General features: G+C 42.3%; 1 protein-coding gene across 1 annotated transcript in view; it reads right to left on the bottom strand.

Moving 5' to 3' along the window:
- The window catches only part of epha8 (eph receptor A8), a 548,357-nt gene that overhangs the window by 49,784 nt on the left and 475,933 nt on the right, over nucleotides 1–22,640 (bottom strand). The window contains exon 14 of the mRNA XM_060852189.1: nucleotides 13,564–13,713. Coding sequence (XP_060708172.1) covers nucleotides 13,564–13,713 — 150 coding nt within the window. The remainder of the gene's footprint in view (nucleotides 1–13,563; nucleotides 13,714–22,640) is intronic.

The following is a 22,640-nucleotide window of genomic DNA, read 5'->3' as shown; positions in this document are numbered from 1 at the left end:
ACCACATCCTATATTAGACAGTATTGATTAAATAATCAATATTGAAGTACCTTGACCAATCAGAGTTGACCTTCCTGATCTGATCACTAAGAGTGACAGTTAGCTGCTTTTACTGCATCTCCATGCAAACAATATCTCAACCAATCTGTACTCTCTGCTCATGCTGTATAAACTGGTGTTCATTTTTTCAGGTCTGTTTCTAGTGTCCTAGTCCTGACGAGGATAAGATTTAAAAAAGCTTCACCTGCTTGTCTCTTTTTAATGATATTTAAGATCTATACTACCGAGCAAAATATCACTAATACAAATCTTTGTAAGATGGAACTCTTTGGTAGCGCTTAGTAAAATTGAGAAGTACTCAATCCTACTCAACCTATATTGATTACATAGATCTTCTTATAAAATAATGGGAGGCTCAAGGGATTTTGGAACTTCGGTAGAACACAGAATCAGACCTCCAATATTATTAATCTTTAATATAAAGTCTCCCATTTCTACTCAGACAAGCCTACGTGTGATTCAAATTCATACTGGATTGCTACCTTTTCAACATTGACATTTACTGGGATAGAACTTTCAAGCAAATGTAAGAGGTTTTTGGAAAGGTGTGGCACAGGGAGAGGTGTGGCTCAGGGAGAGGTGTGGCACAGGGAGAGGTGTGGCTCAGGGAGAGGTGTGCCTCAGAGGGAGGTGTGGCTCAGTGTGGTTGAGGGAGGTGTGTCCCAGAGAGAGGTGTGGCTCAGACGGAGGTATGTCTCAGGGAGGTGTGGCTCAGAGAGAGGTGTGACTCAGGGAGAGATGTGTCGCAGGGAGGTATGTCTCAGGGAGGTGTGTGGGTCAGGTAGATGTGGCGCATGGAGAAGTGTGGTTCAGGGTGGTGTGCCTCAGAGAGAGATGTGTTTCAGAGAGAGGTGTGCATCAGAGAGAGGTGTGCATCAGAGAGAGGTGTGCCTCAGAGAGATGTGAGCCTCAGGGAGGGGTGGCTCAAAGGGAGGTGTGGCTCAGAGGGAGGTGTGTCTCAGACAGAGGTATGCCTCAGAGAGAGGTGTGTCTCAGAGAGAGGTGTTGCTCAGGGAGGTGCGGCTCAGGTAGGTGTGTCTCAGAGAGAGGTGTGCTTCAGTGGGAGGTGTGTCTCAGAGAGAGGTGTGGCTCAGGGAGGTGCGGCTCAGGGAGGTGTGTCTCAGAGAGAGGTGTGCTTCAGTGGGAGGTGTGTCTCAGAGAGAGGTGTGGCTCAGGGAGGTGCGGCTCAGGTAGGTGTGTCTCAGAGAGAGGTGTGCTTCAGTGGGAGGTGTGTCTCAGAGAGAGGTGTGGCTCAGGGAGGTGCGGCTCAGGGAGGTGCGTCTCAGAGAGAGGTGTGCTTCAGTGGGAGGTGTGTCTCAGAGAGAGGTGTGTCTCAGTTGGAGGTGTGTCTCAGAGAGAGGTGTGTCTCAGAGAGAGGTGTGTCTCAGAGAGAAGTGTGCCTCAGTGGGAGGTGTGTCTCAGAGAGAGGTGTGTCTCAGAGAGAAGTGTGCCTCAGAGAGAAGTGTGCCTCAGTGGGAGGTGTGTCTCAGAGAGAGGTGTGGCTCAGGGAGGTGCGGCTCAGGGAGGTGTGTCTCAGAGAGAGGCGTGGCTCAGGGAGGTGCGGCTCAGGGAGGTGTGTCTCAGAGAGAGGTGTGCTTCAGTGGGAGGTGTGTCTCAGAGAGAGGTGTGGCTCAGAGAGAGGTGTGCCTCAGTTGGAGGTGTGGCTCAGGGAGGTTTGGCTCAGGGAGGTGTGTCTCAGAGAGAGGTGTGCCTCAGGGAGATGTGGTCTTTATAACCAGATTTCCATGAAAAGGAGAGCCTGATTAACTGAGTTATTGCCTGTCAGATGGGAAATGCTGCTGCTAAGGCCACGACCCACAAAACAGACACATTTCTGATGCTGAGGTACATAAGAAACAGGAATGGGAGTTACAGTGGGCTCAAGAAGTGAAATGTCCAAATCCCATTCCTGTTTCTTATGCATCCTAGAAGCATCAGTGTGTCTGTTTTGTATATTGTGTCCATCATTCAATAAGTTTATCGATGGTCTTCTATCTTCTTGTGTCATCCCCTATTTCTTAATGCCCTGGGTATTGAAAAAGTACCAATCTGGAGTACAGGCAGTCCCTGGGTTGTGAACGTTCTGATCTGGAGTCTGCTCACATGTCAATTTGTACGCAAGTCACAACACAATACTGGACAATGTGAAGCAGCTGTTTGTAAGTACAGGAAACATTTGTATGTCAGCTCTTTAAAATTACATTCCTGTATGTGATCGCACTCATAAGTATGAACATTCGGAAGTCAGATGTTCACAAATCAAGGGCCCAGTGCGCAATCAGTTCCTGACTATTCACAGCTCTCCAGAGGAAAGGAAAACTTCAAGTTTTGACAACGCACTGAGTGAAGTAATTTCTTCTCATCGCAGCTCCAAATGACTGACCCCTTGTTCTGTTCAAACAAATTTATCTCCCTAACTCCACTTCCATCCCTAAAGCCCTTGAAGAAACGTATATATTACGTGTTCCTAGCAGATCACTTCTCATTTTCCTAAATTCTAGCAACATCGCCCTTGTTTACTCAATTTCTCACTGCAGGACCAGTCCTTGTCCCAGGATTCAGTCAGGGAATCTTTGATGTTGGTTCTCCAAAGCAACTCTAGCTTTCACTAGGTAAGGAAAGCAAAACTGTAAAGAATGCCCCAGATGTAGTCTCACTAAAGCTCTATACATGTAGTGAGGCATCCCAACTCCTGCACATCAATCTTTTTGACACAACAACACAGAAGGAACTATCATATGTTTCCAAGTCAAGATGGTGAATGGCTCGCAAGTTGAAGGTGGTGGTGTTCCTATGTATCTGCTGCCTTGTCCTTCAAGATGGAAGTGGTCATAGGTTTGAAAGATGCCGTCTAAGGATTTAACTTGAGCTCACAATCTAATTCGGAAGCAAGTGTGGCATCTGACCTTCACACAAATGTACCAAATATTGTGACGGTGATTGCTAATCTAAATGAAGGGCTCTTTACTGCAAGTAACAAGACTCCAGGCGAGCACTTTATACACCAGTTCAGCTCTGCTCCAACAACCACATCACATGTTAACTTGCTGTGATGATGTATCCCAAACTATTTACATATTCAGCAGTACATTAATTAGTATGTTTAACTACAAAGCCAAGTCACTACAGCCCCAACAAAGCCAAGGCTCTCTGGTTACCTGGTGTTGATTCCTATCAATTGCTCTCAACTGTGTCATAATTTGATCCTGATTAAGTCATTCAGATATCCACATCATCCTTAAGCTAATTTCGTGCTCAGTGATTTACCTGTTCAAACAACATCAGTGTCCAGGACTGGCTGGATGTGCTATTTCTGGAAGTGTACTGAAAATTCCCAACGGTAAACAGTGTGAGTAGCATGTAAATCCTTTTTTAATTGTATCCTACAATTAATTGTATCCTACAATTTCTTCCTGTTGCAACATAATTAACTAGGAGATTTTGTATTTCAAAACTGCTGTTTACTTAGTACATTCTGTCATCAATACAATGGATTTTTTTCAATGGAAATTCAGGAGCATTTGTTTTGCATCAGAGACAGAAAGGGAGGGTGAATGGAAGGAATACAAGATGGAACTGACAGTGTCCATCACTGTGACCCAAGCTGAGGTGCATTCTGCCTGGCTGGACAGATGCAGCCTGACGCAAAACCATTTGCAGAACTGCACCGTCTGCTGTATGGATAATTACAACCAACATGCACTGTACGACTGGTAATACCAGTGGTTGTAACATGCAACTGTCTCTTTTCAGACATAGAGCAGTGTCATCTAATGTCCTGGGGTGCTAGAATAGTGCTAATCTCATCAATAACGACCACCTTCTCCATTCCTTCAATTATGTTCGTCATCAAACAGGAGGCTAGGATTTTGCTCACTCCATCACTTGGGCACAGATTCATGTGATCTCCAGCATCTGCAGACCTCATTTTTTACCCGAAGATTTTAACCTACTGCGAATCCTCTTGCAAGGATGCCTTCCTTGAAGAAGCTCTCTTCCTCCCTCTACAAGGATTTCAGTGAGTCTCTCTCACACTGCACCCCCCAGGTCATCTCCTCTGCACAGAAGCTCTTCAGCCACGTTCTCAAACAGACTCATTACCAACCAGGACAACCTGTACCTACAACAAATCCGAAGCCTCCAGCATCAGACCTCCCTCCGGATCCTCCGCTCCACCCTTGCAGCCATGCGTCGCTACCTACACTCCCTGCAATCAGCCCTACCCCAGCACAGGACAACACTCTCACAGACCTGCAAAGGACCGAAGGGCTTATGCCCGAAACATCGAATTTCAATGTTCAATCATGACTTTGCATGCTCTCAATGGGCATTCCTAATACTAACTCAGTCTAGGGTATTAAATGAGTCACGACTTAGTTACTAGATCATAGAATCGTACAACACAGAAGAAGCCTTAAAGTCCCATCAAGTCTGTACCACCAAAAATATAGTACTACCTTCCAGAGGGATACAGATTCTTATAAAATAGGCAGCAGGTTTAGATAGAGGATCTGGATCAGCGCAGGCTTGGAAGGCTGAAGGGTCTGTTCCTGCGCTGTAGTGTTCTTTGTTCTTTCCTAGTCCCACTTTCCCGCAATAGCCTTGAATGTTATGACATTTAAATGCTCATTCAAGTACTTTCTAAAGGTTATCTGGCTTCCCCCATCAAATACCTCCCCACGCAATATATTCCAGATTCCCACCACTCTCTGGGTGAAAAGGTTTTTCCTCAAATCTCCTTTAAACCTCCTGCCTTTCACTTTAAAATTATGCTGTCTTGTTACTGACCCTTCAACTAAGGAGGACAGCTGCTTTCCATTCACCTTGTTCATGCCCCTCACAATCTGATACATGGGAAGAGGGTGAGAACAGGAACGTGTATATGGTATGTTTCTGGAGCCTCCTTTTCTCAAACTCTGCAATGCTCAATTCTCAGAAATGGAAAGACTGAAACACAGTCAGTCAGGAGCATAGAAATCTCAATACAAATACTGCAGGAGGAGTTTTCTTTTCTGATTTTTACTTTCGGATACCTACGGTTGTTTTTATATATTCTGCTTTAACAGTATGAAGCCCATCGTAAACGGTAAATGACATCATCACTGCAGCAATACAACTGCTCCTGTACAGAGCAAAGTACAGGATAACAGTTTGATAGCAGCAGCTCTGATTTTCATACACACTCTATTGAAATAGATCCACATTGTCCACATTGCACAGTCTGCAAGTACTTTCAAACATTTAATTTATGTTTTGTTCCGATTACGGATAAGGTTAAATTCAGCTCTCTCACGGCAGGTAAAAAGTTAACAAACATGATGTGACTAACTGTGCCTGTTCCAGTGTTCTTGAATTAGCAGGAATATATTACAAACTGTACAAATGCAGCTGTTTGGGTCCATTGGAAACCTTGCAAGGGTAGAATAAATCCATTATCAGTTGGACACAAGTCTATTACTGCAAAGAAAATAGATAATAGAAGTGAATAATAATCCAATAATTCAATGACAATTAGCACTGATTCAACAGCATTCTTCAGAGACACTCAGGGAATAGGAGCTGAGAAATTGCAATGTCACGCTTAGAGGTTGTTCTGAAGGACTATGTTATTTGTAAAGTCAGCGGAGAAGTTGGTATTGCACTGACATCTTCCCCAGATCAGCTGGGGCAATTCAGGGTTCAATCAGTACAGGTCAGGCAACTTCTCACTGGGACTGAGGTAAAATTGTAGGGCCCCACCTTGCCTGTGATTCTGATATATGGCACCCCCTTTAGGCCCATCTTCTCTTTGTATATTTGCCCTATTTGCTTCACATACTATGAGGATGCAGCAGAAAAACTGGGCTTCAGGTAACCTAAAGCAACCTTCTGGTAATGAGAGATGAGCTGACATGAAATTAGCCCAGTGAAGGCAGAGTTCGAACTTAAGAGCACAGAGGAATAATGAATACATTAAGAAAATCAGTAACTTTACTCCTTAGATACTGTAACAATAAGTACAGTACCTGGTATTTCTAAGATTACCATATATAATGGCATTGATTATAATTGCATAATAAGTAAAGGTTACATTGGAGTCTGAGCCTGAAGACAGTGCCTGACTTTTTCTTCTCCTCAATGTCTGTCTTGAACATAAGTTTATTTTATGGCATCAAACACTGTTTGGAATAACAGAGCAGGCTCAAGGAACCAGATGGTCTATTCCTGCTCTTAGTCCTTAAGGTCATATCATCCCTTTCATGATGTAATCACTCCTAGCTCCACTCCAACACAGAACTTAGCCATCATTGTTTACCTCCATATTTATAACTCCCAGTTCTGATGAAGAGTCATTGACCTCAAATGTTAACTCTCTTTCTCTTTCCACAGCCATGGCCTGACCTCTTGCTTACATAAGTTTATAAGACATAGGAGCAAAATGGGCCATTCAGCCCATCGAGTCTGCTCAACCATTTGATCACGGCTGATGTGCTCCTCACCTCCATTTCCTGCCTACTCCCCATAACCCTTCAACCCATTACCAATTAAAAATCCATCTAACTCCTCTTTAAATTTACTCACTGTCCCAGTATCCACCGGTCTTTGGGGCACTTTGGACAAAAGTACGTGAGGCACTCATCAGGGACATGCTGTTTGTTGATGATGCTGCAGTTAAAACACACATCCAGCAGGAACTCCAGTCACTGATAGATCGCCTCTCCCAAGCTTGCAAGGATTTCGGGCTGACTATCAGTCTGAAGGACAGATACAGAGGTACTACGGTCATCACCACTGATGGCTATGTACTCAGTGTCGTCTATCAGTTTACATACCTTGGCTCTTCCATCATGACAACCTCTCCTTGGACATAGAGATTGACAAGTGGATTGGGAAAACAACCTCAACTCTTGCTCGCTTCACAACTTGAGTGTGGACAAATCCCAAGCTGACAGTGAAGATAAAAACGTCAGTCTACAATGCCTGCGTCATAAGCACACTGCTGTACGGTAGTGAAACTTGGACTACATATGCCAGACAGGAGATAAGACTGAACACCTTCCACTTGAGGAATATCCACCCTATCCTGGGCATATCCTGGAAAGACAGACTGTCCAACGCAGCGGTCCTATTTCACGCTGGCCTTCCCAGCACTTACACTCTGCTCAGGCAGCAGAGACTCTGCTGGCTGGGCCACATCCACATCCCAAAGGACATCCCATGTGGAGAGCTTATATCCAGGAAGAAGCACACAGGGTGTCTCCAAATGCACTACAAGGACATCTACATGAGGGACATGAAGGCGCTTGATATTGTTAGGGAGTTCTGGGAAAGGCTTGCAGCTGACTGCAGGAGATGGAGAAGCACCCTGAACCAATGCCATAAAACAGGGGGAAATAAGCTGACGAGTGCTGCAGCAGACAAGGCGACACCAAGGAAGGAGTGCAGCAACTCTAGCAGATCAATGACCACATACAGATGTGACCTCTGCGACTGGCACTGTCACACTTGGTCTCTTCAGTCACAAGCGACACTGTTTCAGAGAAGCAGAAAGCCAGAACAATGAGGATGCAACCCATGGTCAGCCTTGACCAAAAGGGGCCTCACTTGGGACAGTGAATTCTGCAGATTCACAACCCTTTGGGAGAAGTAGTTTCTCCTCAACTCTTTTTTTAAATTTGCTGCCCCAATGCTAAGACTATGGCATCTTATTCTAGAATGTTCCACAGCAGAAACATCCACTCCACATCTATTTTATCCATACCTTTTATTGTCTGGAATACCTCAATTTGATCTCCCATCATTCTTCTAAATTCCAGAGGGTATTGACCTAAACTGTTTAATCTCTCCTCATACAACAAACCCCTCATCTCTGGGATCATCCAGTGAACCTCCACGTAGAGTCTCACAATGTCTTGTATAGTTGCAACAATATATTCCTTTATATTCTATTCCTTTAGCTATAAAAGCCAACATTTCATTCACTTATTTGATTATCTGTTATATCTGCACACTGGTTTTCCGTGACTCATGAACTAGGACACCCAGATCCCTCTGCATCGAAACACCGAAGAATCTCCCCATTGTTTTGTCCAAAATGGATGACCTCAAACTTATCCTCATTAAACGCTATCTGCCTCATTTTGGCCCACTCTCCTAACCTTATTTCCTCATTCCGTCCCACTTATTTTTGTGTCATCCACAAATTCGGCTCTAGAGCCTTCTATCCCTGTATCTAAGTCATTAATGCAGATTGTAAATAGCTGCAATCTAAGAACTGAACCCTGTGGCACTCCATTAGTTATGTTTTGCCATCCTGAAGAAAACATTTATCCCACTCTCTGTCTTCTGTCCATCAGCCAGTCATTCATCCGAACTAATAAATTACCTCAATCCCATATGATCTACATAGCAAATTAAGGTGACATGTCTTACATTTCTGACTCTTATCTCCCCTGCATTCATGTTCCATGGCTTGTTATTGTTGTGTTTACTTCCCATTACAACATGCAATGTTTCTTTTACAGACATGCTCATGGTACCATCATCACATCATAACATGGGACCCAATGGCAGAAAGGCCTCACACTCCATCTTACTGAGCCCTCTTGTAGCATGACACACTGAGGCAAACAAACTACAGTTTGTAACTGAATTGCTCAGGACTAGCCATGACAGAAGGTTTGGACAGGATGTTGGAAAAACTTATTCACCCAGAGGGTGGTGGGAATCTGGAACTCACTGCCCGGAAGGATGGCAGAGGAATAAACCCTCATAGCATTTAAGAAGTGTTTAAATGTGCATGCTATGCCAAGACATACAAAGCTAAGGGGCTAAATGTTGGAAAATTAGATTAGAATAGTTAGTTAGTTGTTTGCAACAGGCACACGTGATGGACCAAAGGGATTCTTTCTGTGTTGTAGATCCCTATGACTCCATGACATGGCATTGCCTATAACTGTAATATGACTATATTTACTAGAAGTCATTATAAATATTAATTCAATTTTTCAGCACTACAGTACTCATTGTTAATTCTTATATATTATGAGAGATAATAGAAATAGAATTAGAATTAGACTTAGAATTAATATCCCTATAGTATGGAAGCAGGCCCTTCCACCCAACAAGTCCACACCAACCCTCCGAAGAGTAACCCCACCAGACCAATTCCCCTACCTTATATTTACCCCTGACTAATGCACCTAACACTATGGACAACTTAATGGTTCGCACTGCTGCCTCACATTGCCAAGGATGAATCAGATACATTAGGGACGTTTAATTGACTCTTGGATGGACACATCGATGATTATAAACTGAAGGGTATGTCAGTCAGTTTGATCTTAGATTTGGATAAAAGGTCAGCACATCATCAGGGACCGAAGTGCCTGTACTGTGCTTTACTGTTCTATGTTCTTCAATGTTCAATAGTTAAGTTATAAGCAGCATCTTAAAGGAAGGAAAAAAAAGGCTGAGAGCTTTATGGAAGAGATTCCAAAATTTAGGAACTTGGTGGCTGAAAATATGGTTACAGAGTCAGACTGATTAAAATCAGGGTTGCAGAAGAGGAAATGTGCTGAGATCTTAGAAAACTAAAATTGGGATTTGGGTAGAGAAAGCGAAGACCACTGAATGGCTTGAAAACAAAATCAAGATGATCTAGAATTGAAGAGCTTGTCAAGAGCCACATGTGAACAATGGTTATTTGTTCAATGTATTTGGATGTCAGTCTCAGGTTTGGTGTTTATTGGGGTCAGCCATCTTTCAGTGTGCCAATTACTTAACAAGCTGAAGCCCTAGGCACTTTACACTTACTCATGTTTTGGCAACACGCTCTGTACTTAACATAAAACTACAAAACAAAAAAAAGAGAAAACATTGTAATCTAAAAAGAAAATGGACTAAGAAAATGGTATTGATTCAATCTTTTCATTGCGTAGTTCAGACTTTGGACAAAAACCTGTACAAGCAACATCTGGACTAAACAGTCTATGTTAGGTTATATCTAAATTTAACACATCATTTACAAGTGTCAACGCTTCCACAGGCAGAAAAATCATTAGGCAGAGTATATCACTTCATGGCAACTGACCAGCAAACCAGCTGTGACATGTGACAAAAAAAAATCAGGCAGCGAATTGTTGCAATCTGAAATTAAGTAAATCTAGAAACATATTGGGAGTAATTCAGAGATGACTCACTCAGTTGATATCAGGGTTTTGTGGCTGATCTTACCAGGAGAGACTGGGCCTTTAATTATTGGAGTTTAAAAGAATAAGAGCTGATCTTAATGAAATCTATAAGATCCTATGGGGACTTGAGAGGATGCATGCTACCCCTTGAGGGAGAGAGATTGAGGTGAAATGAAATTCTCCCTCAGGATTCTCTTCCCCAGGAGCGATGCAGGCAGGGCCACTAAAATGTTTTGAAGACAAAAGTGGATAGAAACTGTCACTTGAACTGTAGGACCACTGGGCATGTGGGGGACAACTGGGCATGTGGGGGACAACTGGGCATGTGAGGGGCATTGGCAATGAGAATGCACATGGATTCAATTGTCTACATTGTTGAATCATGCACAAAGTCCACACCGTATATGTGGACACAACAGGTACACCATTGAAATGGCAGGGAGCTAGCAAGGGTGAGAGAACAGACAGGGCTTGTGGGAGGTGGGATGGAGAGATTATATGGGGCTGGAGGTGAAGACAGAATGACTGCAGGGGAAAAGAGATCACATGGGGTTGGGAGGGGTAGGGGGATGGTAAGAGAGAGTGCATGGGGCTGGTAAAACAGAGAGAACAGACAAGGCTGGAGATAGAATGCCTGGAGCTGACTTGGTGAGTGTTAGCAGTGGTGTTGGTATTGGTGGTGATGGTGTTGGTCAGGGGGTGGGGATTGGTGTTGTGGGGGAAGAGATCCAATCTCCACTTCCCCAGCCTGACCTGTCTGGATGTGGAAATGTGGAAAGTATTTGCGTGCACTCAAAGGTGATGAAATTACTCTTTGCCAAAAAGCAAAATGGGTGATTGCCAACTGGCAGCTGACTTTACATAATGTCCAATTCTCGACGGAAATGAAAGGAAAGCCAGCCACAGTGTGGGGTGGGATGCTGTTGTCTGTTTGGTATTACTGGCGAAGACAAAGAAAACTATTCCAAAAACAACACTAAGTAAAAATGATCTTTTTTTATCTTTCAAGGGATATGGGCATTGCTGCCAAGGCTACTATTTATTGCCTGTCCAAAGTTGTTCATGAGAAGGTGACAACAAACATATTCTTGAGCTGATGCTCAAGTAATGTGGTTGAATAGTGTGGTTAGATGTGGATTTTCACTACCCTAACGGCACAGCAATATATTTCCAAGACAGAATGCTGAGTGGCTTTGAGGGGAACTTACGCGTGTTCCCATGTATTGGCTGCTTTAGTCTTTCAAGTGATAGGAATTGTGGGTTTGGAAGGAGGAGTGAAGGTGAATTTCTGCAGTGCATCTTGTAGATAGCATTATGCACACTGTCACTGTGTATTGAAGGAAGAGGAAGTGAATGCTTGGGAATGAGCTATTATTCAAGCATGTAACTTTGTCCTGAATAGTGTCAAGTAACATTTGTACTCAGGTTCATTGATGTGGATGAGGTCAAGTAGATTGTCTTTTTTGCTGATTCCCTCACCTTGCCTCAAACCCAGTTTGGTACATTTCAGCTCAGGACTTGGACAGCTTGGTCAGTAGTGATATTACTGAGCTACTCTTGCTGATGGCCAATGACGACCCCCATCACAATGCATTCTACTTGTGACCCTCAATGTCTCTTCCAAGTGTTCAATATGGAGGCAAACCACTTCATTGGATATCATTGTGCCACTAACTCTATTAGAACTATCCTGACACTGAAACATGGCATACTCAAAGATGGTGATGGACATGCCTTGGCTACATGACCATGCTGGGTGTTGGCTTGACTAGTCTGTGGAACAGTACTCCTGATGTTAGCATCTTTCCCCAGGTGTTAGTGAGAAAGGCTTGGTGGTACTGAATGGACAAGATGTGCTTTTGTCATGTCCCATTATGATGTCTGGGTTGCTGTCGTCTAGCTCACCCAATTTTATTTTGGATTTTTGTGGGTAAAAGTGAGGAGCTCACAACAGGGCAGTTCCTTTGTTTTGGGAGTTGAGTCACATGTATATTACAATGGGGAAAACCAGCTGATTTCTTTCCCTAATGAGTAAGCACCAGACAGCTTATTGAACACATCAGGGAAACCAGCATTCTATTCCAGATATTTTTTTGTAAAACTGCATTAAAATTCACAAAAGAACAGTCATATTGTAATGCCTTGTGACATTATCCAGTGGCACAGAGCCAACTGTTAGTCTCTGGCCTCGCTTTTGAATGTGTTTAGGAAGCAGCTTGTTTTGTGTCTTTCATCAACACAAAGACCAGTAGAAAACAGCTGATTCACTGGAGCATCAGCTGCTGTCATTGGAGAAGTAGCAATGATTCCTGCATTCTCCTAGCATCTCAATAACAGTCACTCTGGTACCTGAGCTCCAGGCAGTCATGTCTCCTGAAGCCTTCAACAGGCCACAACGACTGGGTGACACTAACCACAGTTAAAGCTGCCAACACATGTGTGTGTGCTTGCATGCGTGTGTGTGTGTGTGTGTGAGCAAGAGAGAGAGAGAGAGTGACGGTGTGTGTGCACATGTGAGGGAGAGGATATGTGTTTGTGTTTGAGTGAGTGTAATTGTGTGTTAATATGAGAATGGGAGTGTGTTTGTGTGAGAGTGATTGTATTTCTATGAGAGAGTGAATGTGTTTGTGCTTGGATCAATGTCTATGCAAGTGTGTATTAGAAGTCTGTGTGTTTGTATCTCTGCGTGTCTGTGTCTGCACGAAAGTGTGTTCATCTTCCTGGGTGTGTGGGTGACTTGGTGAGCGTTTGTATTTGATTAGTGTGAACAATGTGAGTGTGTGTGCCTGTGTATTTGCATGTGCATGTCTGTGCACATCTGTGTCAGCTCAAGTGTGCACATTTGCATGAGTGTGTATTTGGATGTGTGTGTGTGTCTCTTTGTGCACACACAGATGTGTGCATGTTTGTCTCTGTGTATTGATGGGGGTATCTGTACACATGCGCGTACCCATGTTTGTGTGAGAGTGTGTGTCAGGGTGTCTGCGTGAATGTGCATGCATGTGCCTGTGCATGTGTGTATTTTATCTCTGAGGGAGTGCCTGAATGAACAAGTATATTTGTATGTTAGTATCTATGTGGAATGTATGCAGACAATTTATAATTTGGCAAAATACTATTCAACTGTATCCCTGCTACTTTGAACTATTTACTGACAATTAAATAAAAATCAGAAATAATTAAATGATTTTAGTGATGATTTCACACAGGGATGAATCTACACAGTAACAGCTATTTCAGGGTTCAAGAGGTAATCAAGGTGCTGTTGTGAAACAGCAGTATACACCATCTATATATTCATCACAGACATGAAGGGGAATAAAATACTTACATCTCGGTTTGTCATATTCCAATATGGTCTTTCTCCATACGATGTCACCTCCCACATCACAACTCCATAACTCCAGACGTCACTGGCCGAGGAGAACTTGCGGTAAGCAATGGCCTCAGGAGCCGTCCAGCGGATTGGGATCTTTCCTCCCTGGACAAAAAGATTAACTTTTAGGGCAGGTTTGTAAATTCCCTATTTCACTCACAGTCTCTGTATTAATACAGGTATTCAATGTCTAAAGAGACGTCAACAACTTCCAAGGCCTTGGAAACCATTCAATATCAATATCTGGGAAAGACACATTTACAAAGTTCTGGGAAATGAGCATGGGATTGACTTTCATGGATAGCTCAAGAGCCAGTAGAAACGTAACAGACTTAATGGCCTCCTTCTATGATGTTGTGAATATTATCCAGAATATTATCCACAAACTTCTCACTTACAGACCAATTTACTGATGTTACTGTGAGCTGCTAACCCGCGAGGGGGTGAGATAATCATTTGCCGTGATGTCAGCATCCCTGACACCCACCAAAGTCTTGGAGCAGAATTGTTTCAGTGGAATTCCTGCCTACTCTGGTCAGACCTGTAGGAGATTGGGGAAGTCTATGCTGCAGGAGTTAGGTACAGTAGTATGGTGAAGCCCATTATTTCAAGGGCAGTTGAAGGATAAATTAATAATTAGAAGTGTAATCAATCAACTCCTGATCAGCAGCACCTCCTGGCATCAAGACTTTGATCTTAAATCTACTCTATGCTCTGTAGAAATGGAGTATGCTACCATTTCTCAGTGAAGGCTAACTGTACCTCTCCTACAGTTTGTACAGTTGCTCAGGGACCTGGATCTTCCTAGGCTGTATGAATCAATGATGCATTCCATGGAACTTTGGAATATACAGTTAAATGAGAAAAATAAACAGAGTAATAGAAGTACAGGATGTTAAAGATTATGCCAAGTCTTTGTAACATATTGGTCTGACCACATCTGGGAAACATAAGACAGTTGAACGGGATAATACTATGGTTTGTTTTACCATTGTACTCGTGGCTCATACCTCTGTTCTGCACATGGGATAGATGGCACCATTGTCACTCCTGGTAAGTTATGGCCTGCAATGTTACCTGGTCTGAAGTGTTTTAGTCATGAAGAGAGACTGAAGAGATTGAGAGAGTTTATCATTGAGCAATGTGACTAAATGGGAACCTGACTTCAATGTACAAAGTTTATGAGGAGAATAGATGGGAAGAAAGTTTTCTGTTTAGTAAAGGGGGCAATAACCAGGGGGATAGATCATTTAAAAGGGATGTAAGGAAGACTTTTATTTTACTAAGAGATTGGTGGCTCTCTGGAACTGAAGAGATGGTATGGTTGCAATCGTCACAACAATTAACAAGTACTTAAATGAACCCTTGAAACCCATAACAAACAAGTCAACAAACATGCCAGAAAATAAGGTAGATGGTGGACAGGCACTTGATGGCTAGCAAAGGCATAATGAGCCAAGGGGCCTTTTTCTTACCATAACACTTGGTGATTTAATGGTTTCCCCATACCCATGAGTGACAGTGATAGTGGTTTCCATAAACTCAGTTATTTACAGTATTGTATAGAATCCTGTTCTCTGTCATTATATCTCACCAGTACAGGCTATTCTGGCCTTTTATCACATTCTCATATACACAACTGTTGACATCACTGTTAAAACATGATACACATCACCATCTCAATATCATACACCATTGTAATATGATGAGGATGGATATCTCTCAACCTCAGTATACCCCACAATGCATATTGGCCAATCCAGCACTTTGAATTAGCAAGTCACAGAGTCATAAGAGTTATACAGCATGAAAACAAGCCCTTCACTCCAACTCACCCATGCCGACCAGATATCCTCATCTAATCCCATTCGCTAGCACTTGGCCCATATCCCTCTAAACCCTCCCTATTCATATACCCATCCAGATGCCTTTTAAATGTTGTAATTGTACCAGCCTCCACCACTTCCTCTGGCAGCTCATTCTATACACGTACCACCCCCTGCATGAAAAGGTTGCCCCTTAGGTCCCTTTTAAGTTTTTCCCCTCTCGCCCTAAACCTATGCTCACTAGTTCTGGAAAGGGAAGCGCTCATTAGCACACAAGAAGCCCCCACATTTAACAATGTGATACTGTGCAGCTGATCTGCTGTTGTGACTGTGCTCGAGGGATAAACATTGTCCAGGACACCAAGAATCAATTCCCTGTTCTTCCCTGCATAGTGTCATGGAATTTTTTACATCCATCTGAGAGGACAAATTGGATTCAAACCCGCAATCTTCTGACTCAGTGACACTGTGTTAGTTGCAGCTAACCCCTTCAGGTGAAGTAGCCAAAACAGAGGGACGTATACATTCAAAATACAGTGAGGTCAGAGCTGGGAGGAATGAATTCCTATGGGTTGGATCATCATATTTAATCTTGATTTATCTCACACTTGTATGACATTTAAGATGGATATTCTGCATTTGATAATGTTCCCAAGAATATTAAGGTGGGCGCAAAAAAAAATTACATTCACAACCACATCATTGAGGACACTTGTAAATTGGGTTATCTTTCACTGAGAGTCATTTTAATAAAAAAAATTAAATCAGGTGGGAGGTTTATGACACTGTAATTTCAAAAGAAAGAATAAAAACACAATTCAGGTAACCCTACTTAAATGTTACGTCTCATTGCCTCAGACTTCATTATTGAAACTCTCTCCTGCTTCTTTATACATGACATTCCATCCACAGGCTCTTGGCAATAAATCTTATAGGTGTTTGAGATTTATTGACCAAATCGCAAATGGTTGTTTTCTCATGATTTTCAGTTCCTGGTAAGATTTATCTGAGGATTGAAGGATTTTGTTTTACAAAGACAGAAAGAACCGTACAGTCGTTCCACTATAATGCACATTTTGTTAACACAATTTCACTATAACACAACTGACGAATTGGGAACAATGTTTTTAAGCATGAAGGTTTAAAGTGTATATTGGCTATAACGTGGTTCCAGCCCCATTAGTTTAAACAGTACTGCTATTACACGATTTTCTTATAACACTGTGTTGCATGAGAACAGAACTATACTGTTGCAGCAGAACTGACTGTATTCATATAACAACTTTCATGTGAGCTAAACATAGGCAATAAATCATTTTAAACTGTTTAAAATCAGAAAATGCTAGAAGGGCACTTCAGAACTTCAAGAAGGGTCAATGGACCCAAAATATTAACTCTACTTTCTCTCCACAGATGCTGCCAAACCTGTTAAATTTTCCAACAATTCTTGATTTTGTTAGTGATTTCCACCATCTGCAATTCTTTGTTTTTGTTAAATTTGAATTATTATACTTTGGCCAAGCAGCAAGAGCAAAGGCTCACAAACAGCAATTAGATAAATGACTAATTAATTAATGTTACTGATGTTGATTTAAGGATAAGTGTTGGCCAGGATATCAGGAAAATTGTACTGTTATGCAATCTTGAACAAGCAAACTTTGGTTAAACATCTCATTTGAAAGGAGGCACGTTCAATAATGTAGCTCTCCGTCAGTGCTATCCGAAAGAGTCAGTCTCAAGTTGAGGCTTGAACTCATAATGTGAAAGCTCAAGAGAAAGAGTGCTTTCACAGAACTCAGAGTGCCATCTAACAAAGGTTTCAGTATCAGGACGTTCAAGAGTACAGCTATGCAAGACATTCTAAGAATACCTTCATTTGGATCTTATGGAGGGTTAGGGTTAGGTCCTTGCCTGTTGACCAGCAGAGGAAATATTTCCACCCTCACCTACAAAGCTATGCTGGTTAGTCAGAGAACGGCAACTCTTTTGAACAATAATGCCACTGAGGTAGTGGTGGTTGCTGCTGGAACGATACATTGCTGGAGGCCCAAGACAGGGGAACAACAGATGGGCCATAGGTAATAGTGGGAGGGTTTTCGTGAGCAGGGGTCACAGGCAGAGCAGTACAGGGGTTGTATCAGCAGTCAGCAGAAAAGTTAAAGGTACAATGCTCTTATATTAGAATCACAGAACACCTATAGTACGGAAAGTGGCCATTCAGCCCATGGAGTCTTCGCCAACCTTGAAAAGAGTATTCCACCCAGACTAACCCATCCCTATAGCCCTACATTTACCATGGCTAATCCATTTAGCCTGCAAATCCCCAGATCCTTGGGGCCAATTTAGCATGGCCAATCCACCTAACCTTATATACTTTGAGACTTTTATACTGTGAGAAGAAACTGGAGCAACCGAAGAAAACTCATGAAGATGTGGAAGAACATGCAAACTCCACACATACAATCACCCAAAGCTAGTTTTGAATCCAGTTCCCTGGTGCTGTGAGGCAACAGTTCTCACCACTATGCCGCGTTCCAATACTTCACCCCTCAACCATATACCCTCATGGGGGACTGATACAAAAGGTGAAGTCACATGGTATCAGGGGTGAGCTGACAAAATGAATACAGAGATGCCTCAATTGGAAGAGAAAGAGGGTAGTGGTAGAAGGATACTCTTCAGAATGGAAGGTTGTGACTCATGGTGTTCCACAGAGATCAGTGCTGGGACCTCTGCTCTTTGTGGTCTACATAAATGATTTGGAGGAAAACGTAGCTAGCATAGTTAGTAAATTTGTGGACAATACAAAATTTGGTGGAGCTGTGGATAATGAGGAGGATAATTACAGGGTACAGCAGGATATAGATCAATTGGAGACATGGACAGGAAAATGGCAAATGGAACTTAATCCAGATGAATGTGCAATGATGCGTTAGGAAGGTTAAGTACAGGTAGAAATTCTAAAGAGAATGGCAGAACAATTGGGAGTATTGATATACAGAGGCATCTGGGTGTGAAGGTCCACAGATCTGAAGGTGGCAGTGCAGGTAGGTAAGGTAGTAAAAAAGGCTGAAGGCATGTTTGCCATCATGGTAGGGACATTGAGTGTAAGGGTAGACAAGTTATGCTGCAGCTTTATAGAATTTTAGTTAGGCCACACTTGGAATATTGCATTCATTTCTGATCACCATACTATCAGAAGGATGTGGATGCTTTGGAGAGGGTACAGAAAAGGCTTACCAGGATTTTGCCTTGTATGGAGTATTTTAGCTACAAAGGAAGGTTGGATAGACTGGGTTTGTTTTCACTGGATTGCAGGAGGTTGAGCGGCAACCTGATAGACTGCAAATGGCACAGATGGAGTGGAAAATATGAGGCTTTTTCCCTGGGTGTAGAGCTCAATTACTAGGGAATACAGGTTCAAAGTGCGGCAGTTTAAAACAGATGTGCACGGCAACATTTTTCACATAAAGGATGGTGACTGCCTAGAATGCACTACCAGAGGAGGTGGTGGAAGTAGACACAATAGCAGCATTCAAGAAACACCTGGGTGAATACATGAATAGGAAAGGAATAGATGGATACGGATCCTGTAAGTGAAGGCGGTTTTAGTATGGAAGGGCAAAATGTGTCAGTACATCCTTGGAGGGCAGATGGGTGTCTTCCTGTGTTGTAATGTTCTTTGTACCCAGGACTTTTGTATGAGGCAATTCTGCCTGCCCAGAAGAGCACAAGCAGGATCCACAATTTTACCTGACAAGTGTGCCACTTTTTGACAGGACCATCGACTGGCCATTTGTGATTGTTTTCTTGTCAACAGAAAGAAACTAGTTCACATAATGCTCCTTTTGACTTTCCAACAAAAGGAAGCAGTATTTGAGGAGAGTTAGAAGTTTTAAAAGTGCATTGCGCCTTTCATCATGTGAAATTTTGTTTTTTGTACTGCTTCCTTTCTGTGTTCAGCATTCCACCTAAATTAATTACCAATAATTTATGGTCCACAAGAATCCGAATCCTTAAAGATATCTCTGCAACATTTCACAACTTTATTTTTTACTATATACCATTCTAGATTTTAAATCTCTGATCATAACATCTTCACTCTTTACCGGACATCATTGTAGTGAATTGCATTATGCCAATATAGTTTCTAGACTGGGTATGTTTAAGTCAATGCTGTCACAGGGAATTGCATGCATATATGCAGGATTAGTTTTGTTAGAATGTAAAGCAGGCTTCAGAGGGTGTTGCAGGAGGTAGGGAGTGTGGGTGCAGTATACAAATTGAATTGGACTTGTGATCGGTCTTTCTTATGTGCAGAACTTCGCTGGCCTCCTCTCATTTATCTCTCCACCCTTCAGGCACTCTGCCTGTATTCCTGATGAAGGGCTTTTGCCCAAAACGTCGAATTTACTGCTCCTTGGATGCTGCCTGAAGTGCTTTTCCAGCACCACTAATCCAGAAGCTGGCCAACAATAGCCAGTCTGCTGGCTCCAACGTTCTGTATCCATGCTAAGTTAGGAAGCAGAGATGGGACTGTCAGACCAAGAAAAAGGTTGAGATGTTCAAATCCTTTATGAATTACTGACCAGAGTCCAGCTCAACTGTTATCACTTTTTATGCCAGCAATTGTACAATTAAGTTCCATATGGTGATCTTTAATGATGTTGTCTGTTGGAGAATTCACCATTTCTTTCATAGCAATGCATATTTTAATTCCATTCATATATATTTTTCACAGCATTTCTTTTGACTTAAAATAAAATAAAAATGGAAAGAAATGTAGATCTGGTTGGTGACTCACTGTTAGCTATTTTACATTGGTGCATAAATTTTCAACGACCCTAATGAGTCAAGGTCAAATGTAATCTTGCATTGACATTTAGATCAGAAAACATTGAGACACTTTTTAAAGTCTGCATCTTCCCCTTGTTTTTAATATGAGTGCCTGTGTTCACATTATTAATGAAAACTGCCACAGTAAGTCTGTCATGATGTAACTGTATTCTCTAACAGCATCTTTGCAACTTGGGACGAAATAAGACAATCAAGGCATCAATAAAAGACAGAGGCATGAACAATGTCTCTTTTGTGAAGAAGTTGGATGCTATAGTTATTATTAAATCTAATAACACAATTTTATTAAAAGTAGGAATAATATAATGCTGGTAGCACCAGCTGCAATAATATGAGACTTTATTTGCTTTTCATCTTCATGTATAAAGATGATTCAATTACAGCTTATAGATCAAACCATCCCCCATAGCCCAAATCCATTGGATACCTGAGGCTTGGGGGAGGGGTTGGGGGACAGTGAAGCTGGGTGATTGAAAGGTTTTCTTTGACTTTGGATAACACCTCAAACTCCATCTGTTTCAGCACCCATGATAAGATCGACTTGCTATTATTGACAGCGGGTTGATGAGGCAACAGAATTATCACAAATATTGGGCTAAACCTGTAAAATTACCAAGTCCATTGACAAAGGCAGAAGAGTGAGAACTGTTGGTTTCCAATTTCTCTTGGTCAGATCATTAACATGAATAATGAATGATTGAGTATGTAAATTAGAATTAAAAGAGTAGGGCATATTGAAAAGGATTCAAAACAACGGCACTTTTAAAAGGGTGAAAGACAAAGGCTGTGAGGACATGGTCTGTTAGGGAGAGAGAGAAAGAAACCCACACTACTCCCTGACACAGCAGTGAATCTGCGCAGGTACTGCCTTTGCTGTTTAATTCATGTATCGCTGGACATCGGGGTGCGTCTAGAAAAACTGACACAGCTGATCTTGGAGGAACCTGTTTGGGAGAGGTCACAGCCCAGAAACAGATAAGTGAGTAGTTTTAAGGGTAGCCTTGCTGTAAATCTACAATAGTGAGTGGGTTACTTCTTGATTTTTTTTTATTGGGGTCTGTCTCTTGATTAAATTATAAAATCATAAAGTCATAAGTATTTGGTTTTGTAGAGGAATAAGATGGTGTTTTTTTTGGGTTTGTAGATTGGAAGGAGAAAATGGCCTTTAGTAGAGTGATATGCTCTTCTTGGCAGATGTGGAAGTTTCAAGAGAGCCTACGGTTTACTGAGGATTATATCTACAATAAATGGCATTGGTTGCAAATCTTACCAGATCGAATTGATTGGTTGGAGTGACAGTTAGAGGCAATGAGGATTTTACAAGAGCAAGGGGGTGTGATGGATTATGGGAAGGGAGAAAAGTTGCAGATACAGTCACATAGATGGGTTAACTCCAGGAAAGTAGGAGAGGTAGGCAGGTAGTGCAGGAGTCTTCTGTGGCTATCCCCATTTCAAATATGAATGCTGTTTTGGAAAATGTAGGGCATGATGGCCTTTCAGTAGCATGAACACCCAAATTTCAGGTAGCAAGACAGGCTCGAATGTAATGAGAGATACATCGGGGTCCAAACAATCGATTATGTTAGGGTACTCTCGAGTCTGAGGTACAGACAGACATTTCTGTGGCCAGCAGAGAAAAATCAGAATACTGTGTTGCCTTCCTGTTGCCAGGATCAAGAATATTGTGAGGATCAAGAGAGAGGGTACAGAATGTTTGCAAGGGAGAGAGAGCCCAGCAGGAGGTTATTGTACACATTGGAATCAGCGACACAGGAAGAGAAAAGGATGAGTTTCTGAAAGGAGAATATAGAGAGTTAGGCAGGAATTTAAAAAGGAGGTCTTCAAGAGTAGTAATATCTGGATTACTCCTAGAGCTGCGAGCTAGGGCCTGATGGCATTTACCCTAGGATCCTATGGGAAGCTAGGGAGGAGATAGCAGAGCCATTGGCCTGGATTTTTATGTCGTCATTGTCAACGGGAATAGTACCAGAGGACTGGAGGGTAGCGAATGTGGTCCCCTTGTTCAAGAAAGGGAGTAGGGATAGCCCTAGTAACTATAGGCCAGTGAGTCTGACTTCAGTGGTGGGCAAAGTCTTAGAGAGAATGGTAAGGGATAAGATTTATGAACATCTGTATAGGAATAACGTGATCAAGGATAGCCAGCATGGTTTTGTGAAGGGCAGGTCGTGCCTCACAAACCTTATTGAGTTCTTTGAGAAGGTGACTAAGGAAGTGGACGAGGGTAAAGCAGTAGATGTTGTGTATATGGATTTTAGTAAGGCGTTCGATAAGGTTCCCCATGCTAGGCTAATGCTAAAACTACGGAGGTATGGCATTGAGGATACATTA

The sequence above is a fragment of the Hemiscyllium ocellatum genome, chromosome 37 (genome assembly GCF_020745735.1).
Source record: "Hemiscyllium ocellatum isolate sHemOce1 chromosome 37, sHemOce1.pat.X.cur, whole genome shotgun sequence".
Lineage (NCBI taxonomy): Eukaryota > Metazoa > Chordata > Chondrichthyes > Orectolobiformes > Hemiscylliidae > Hemiscyllium > Hemiscyllium ocellatum.
Note: the sequence above shows the minus strand (reverse complement) of the source record. Positions and strands in the feature narration are given on the sequence as shown.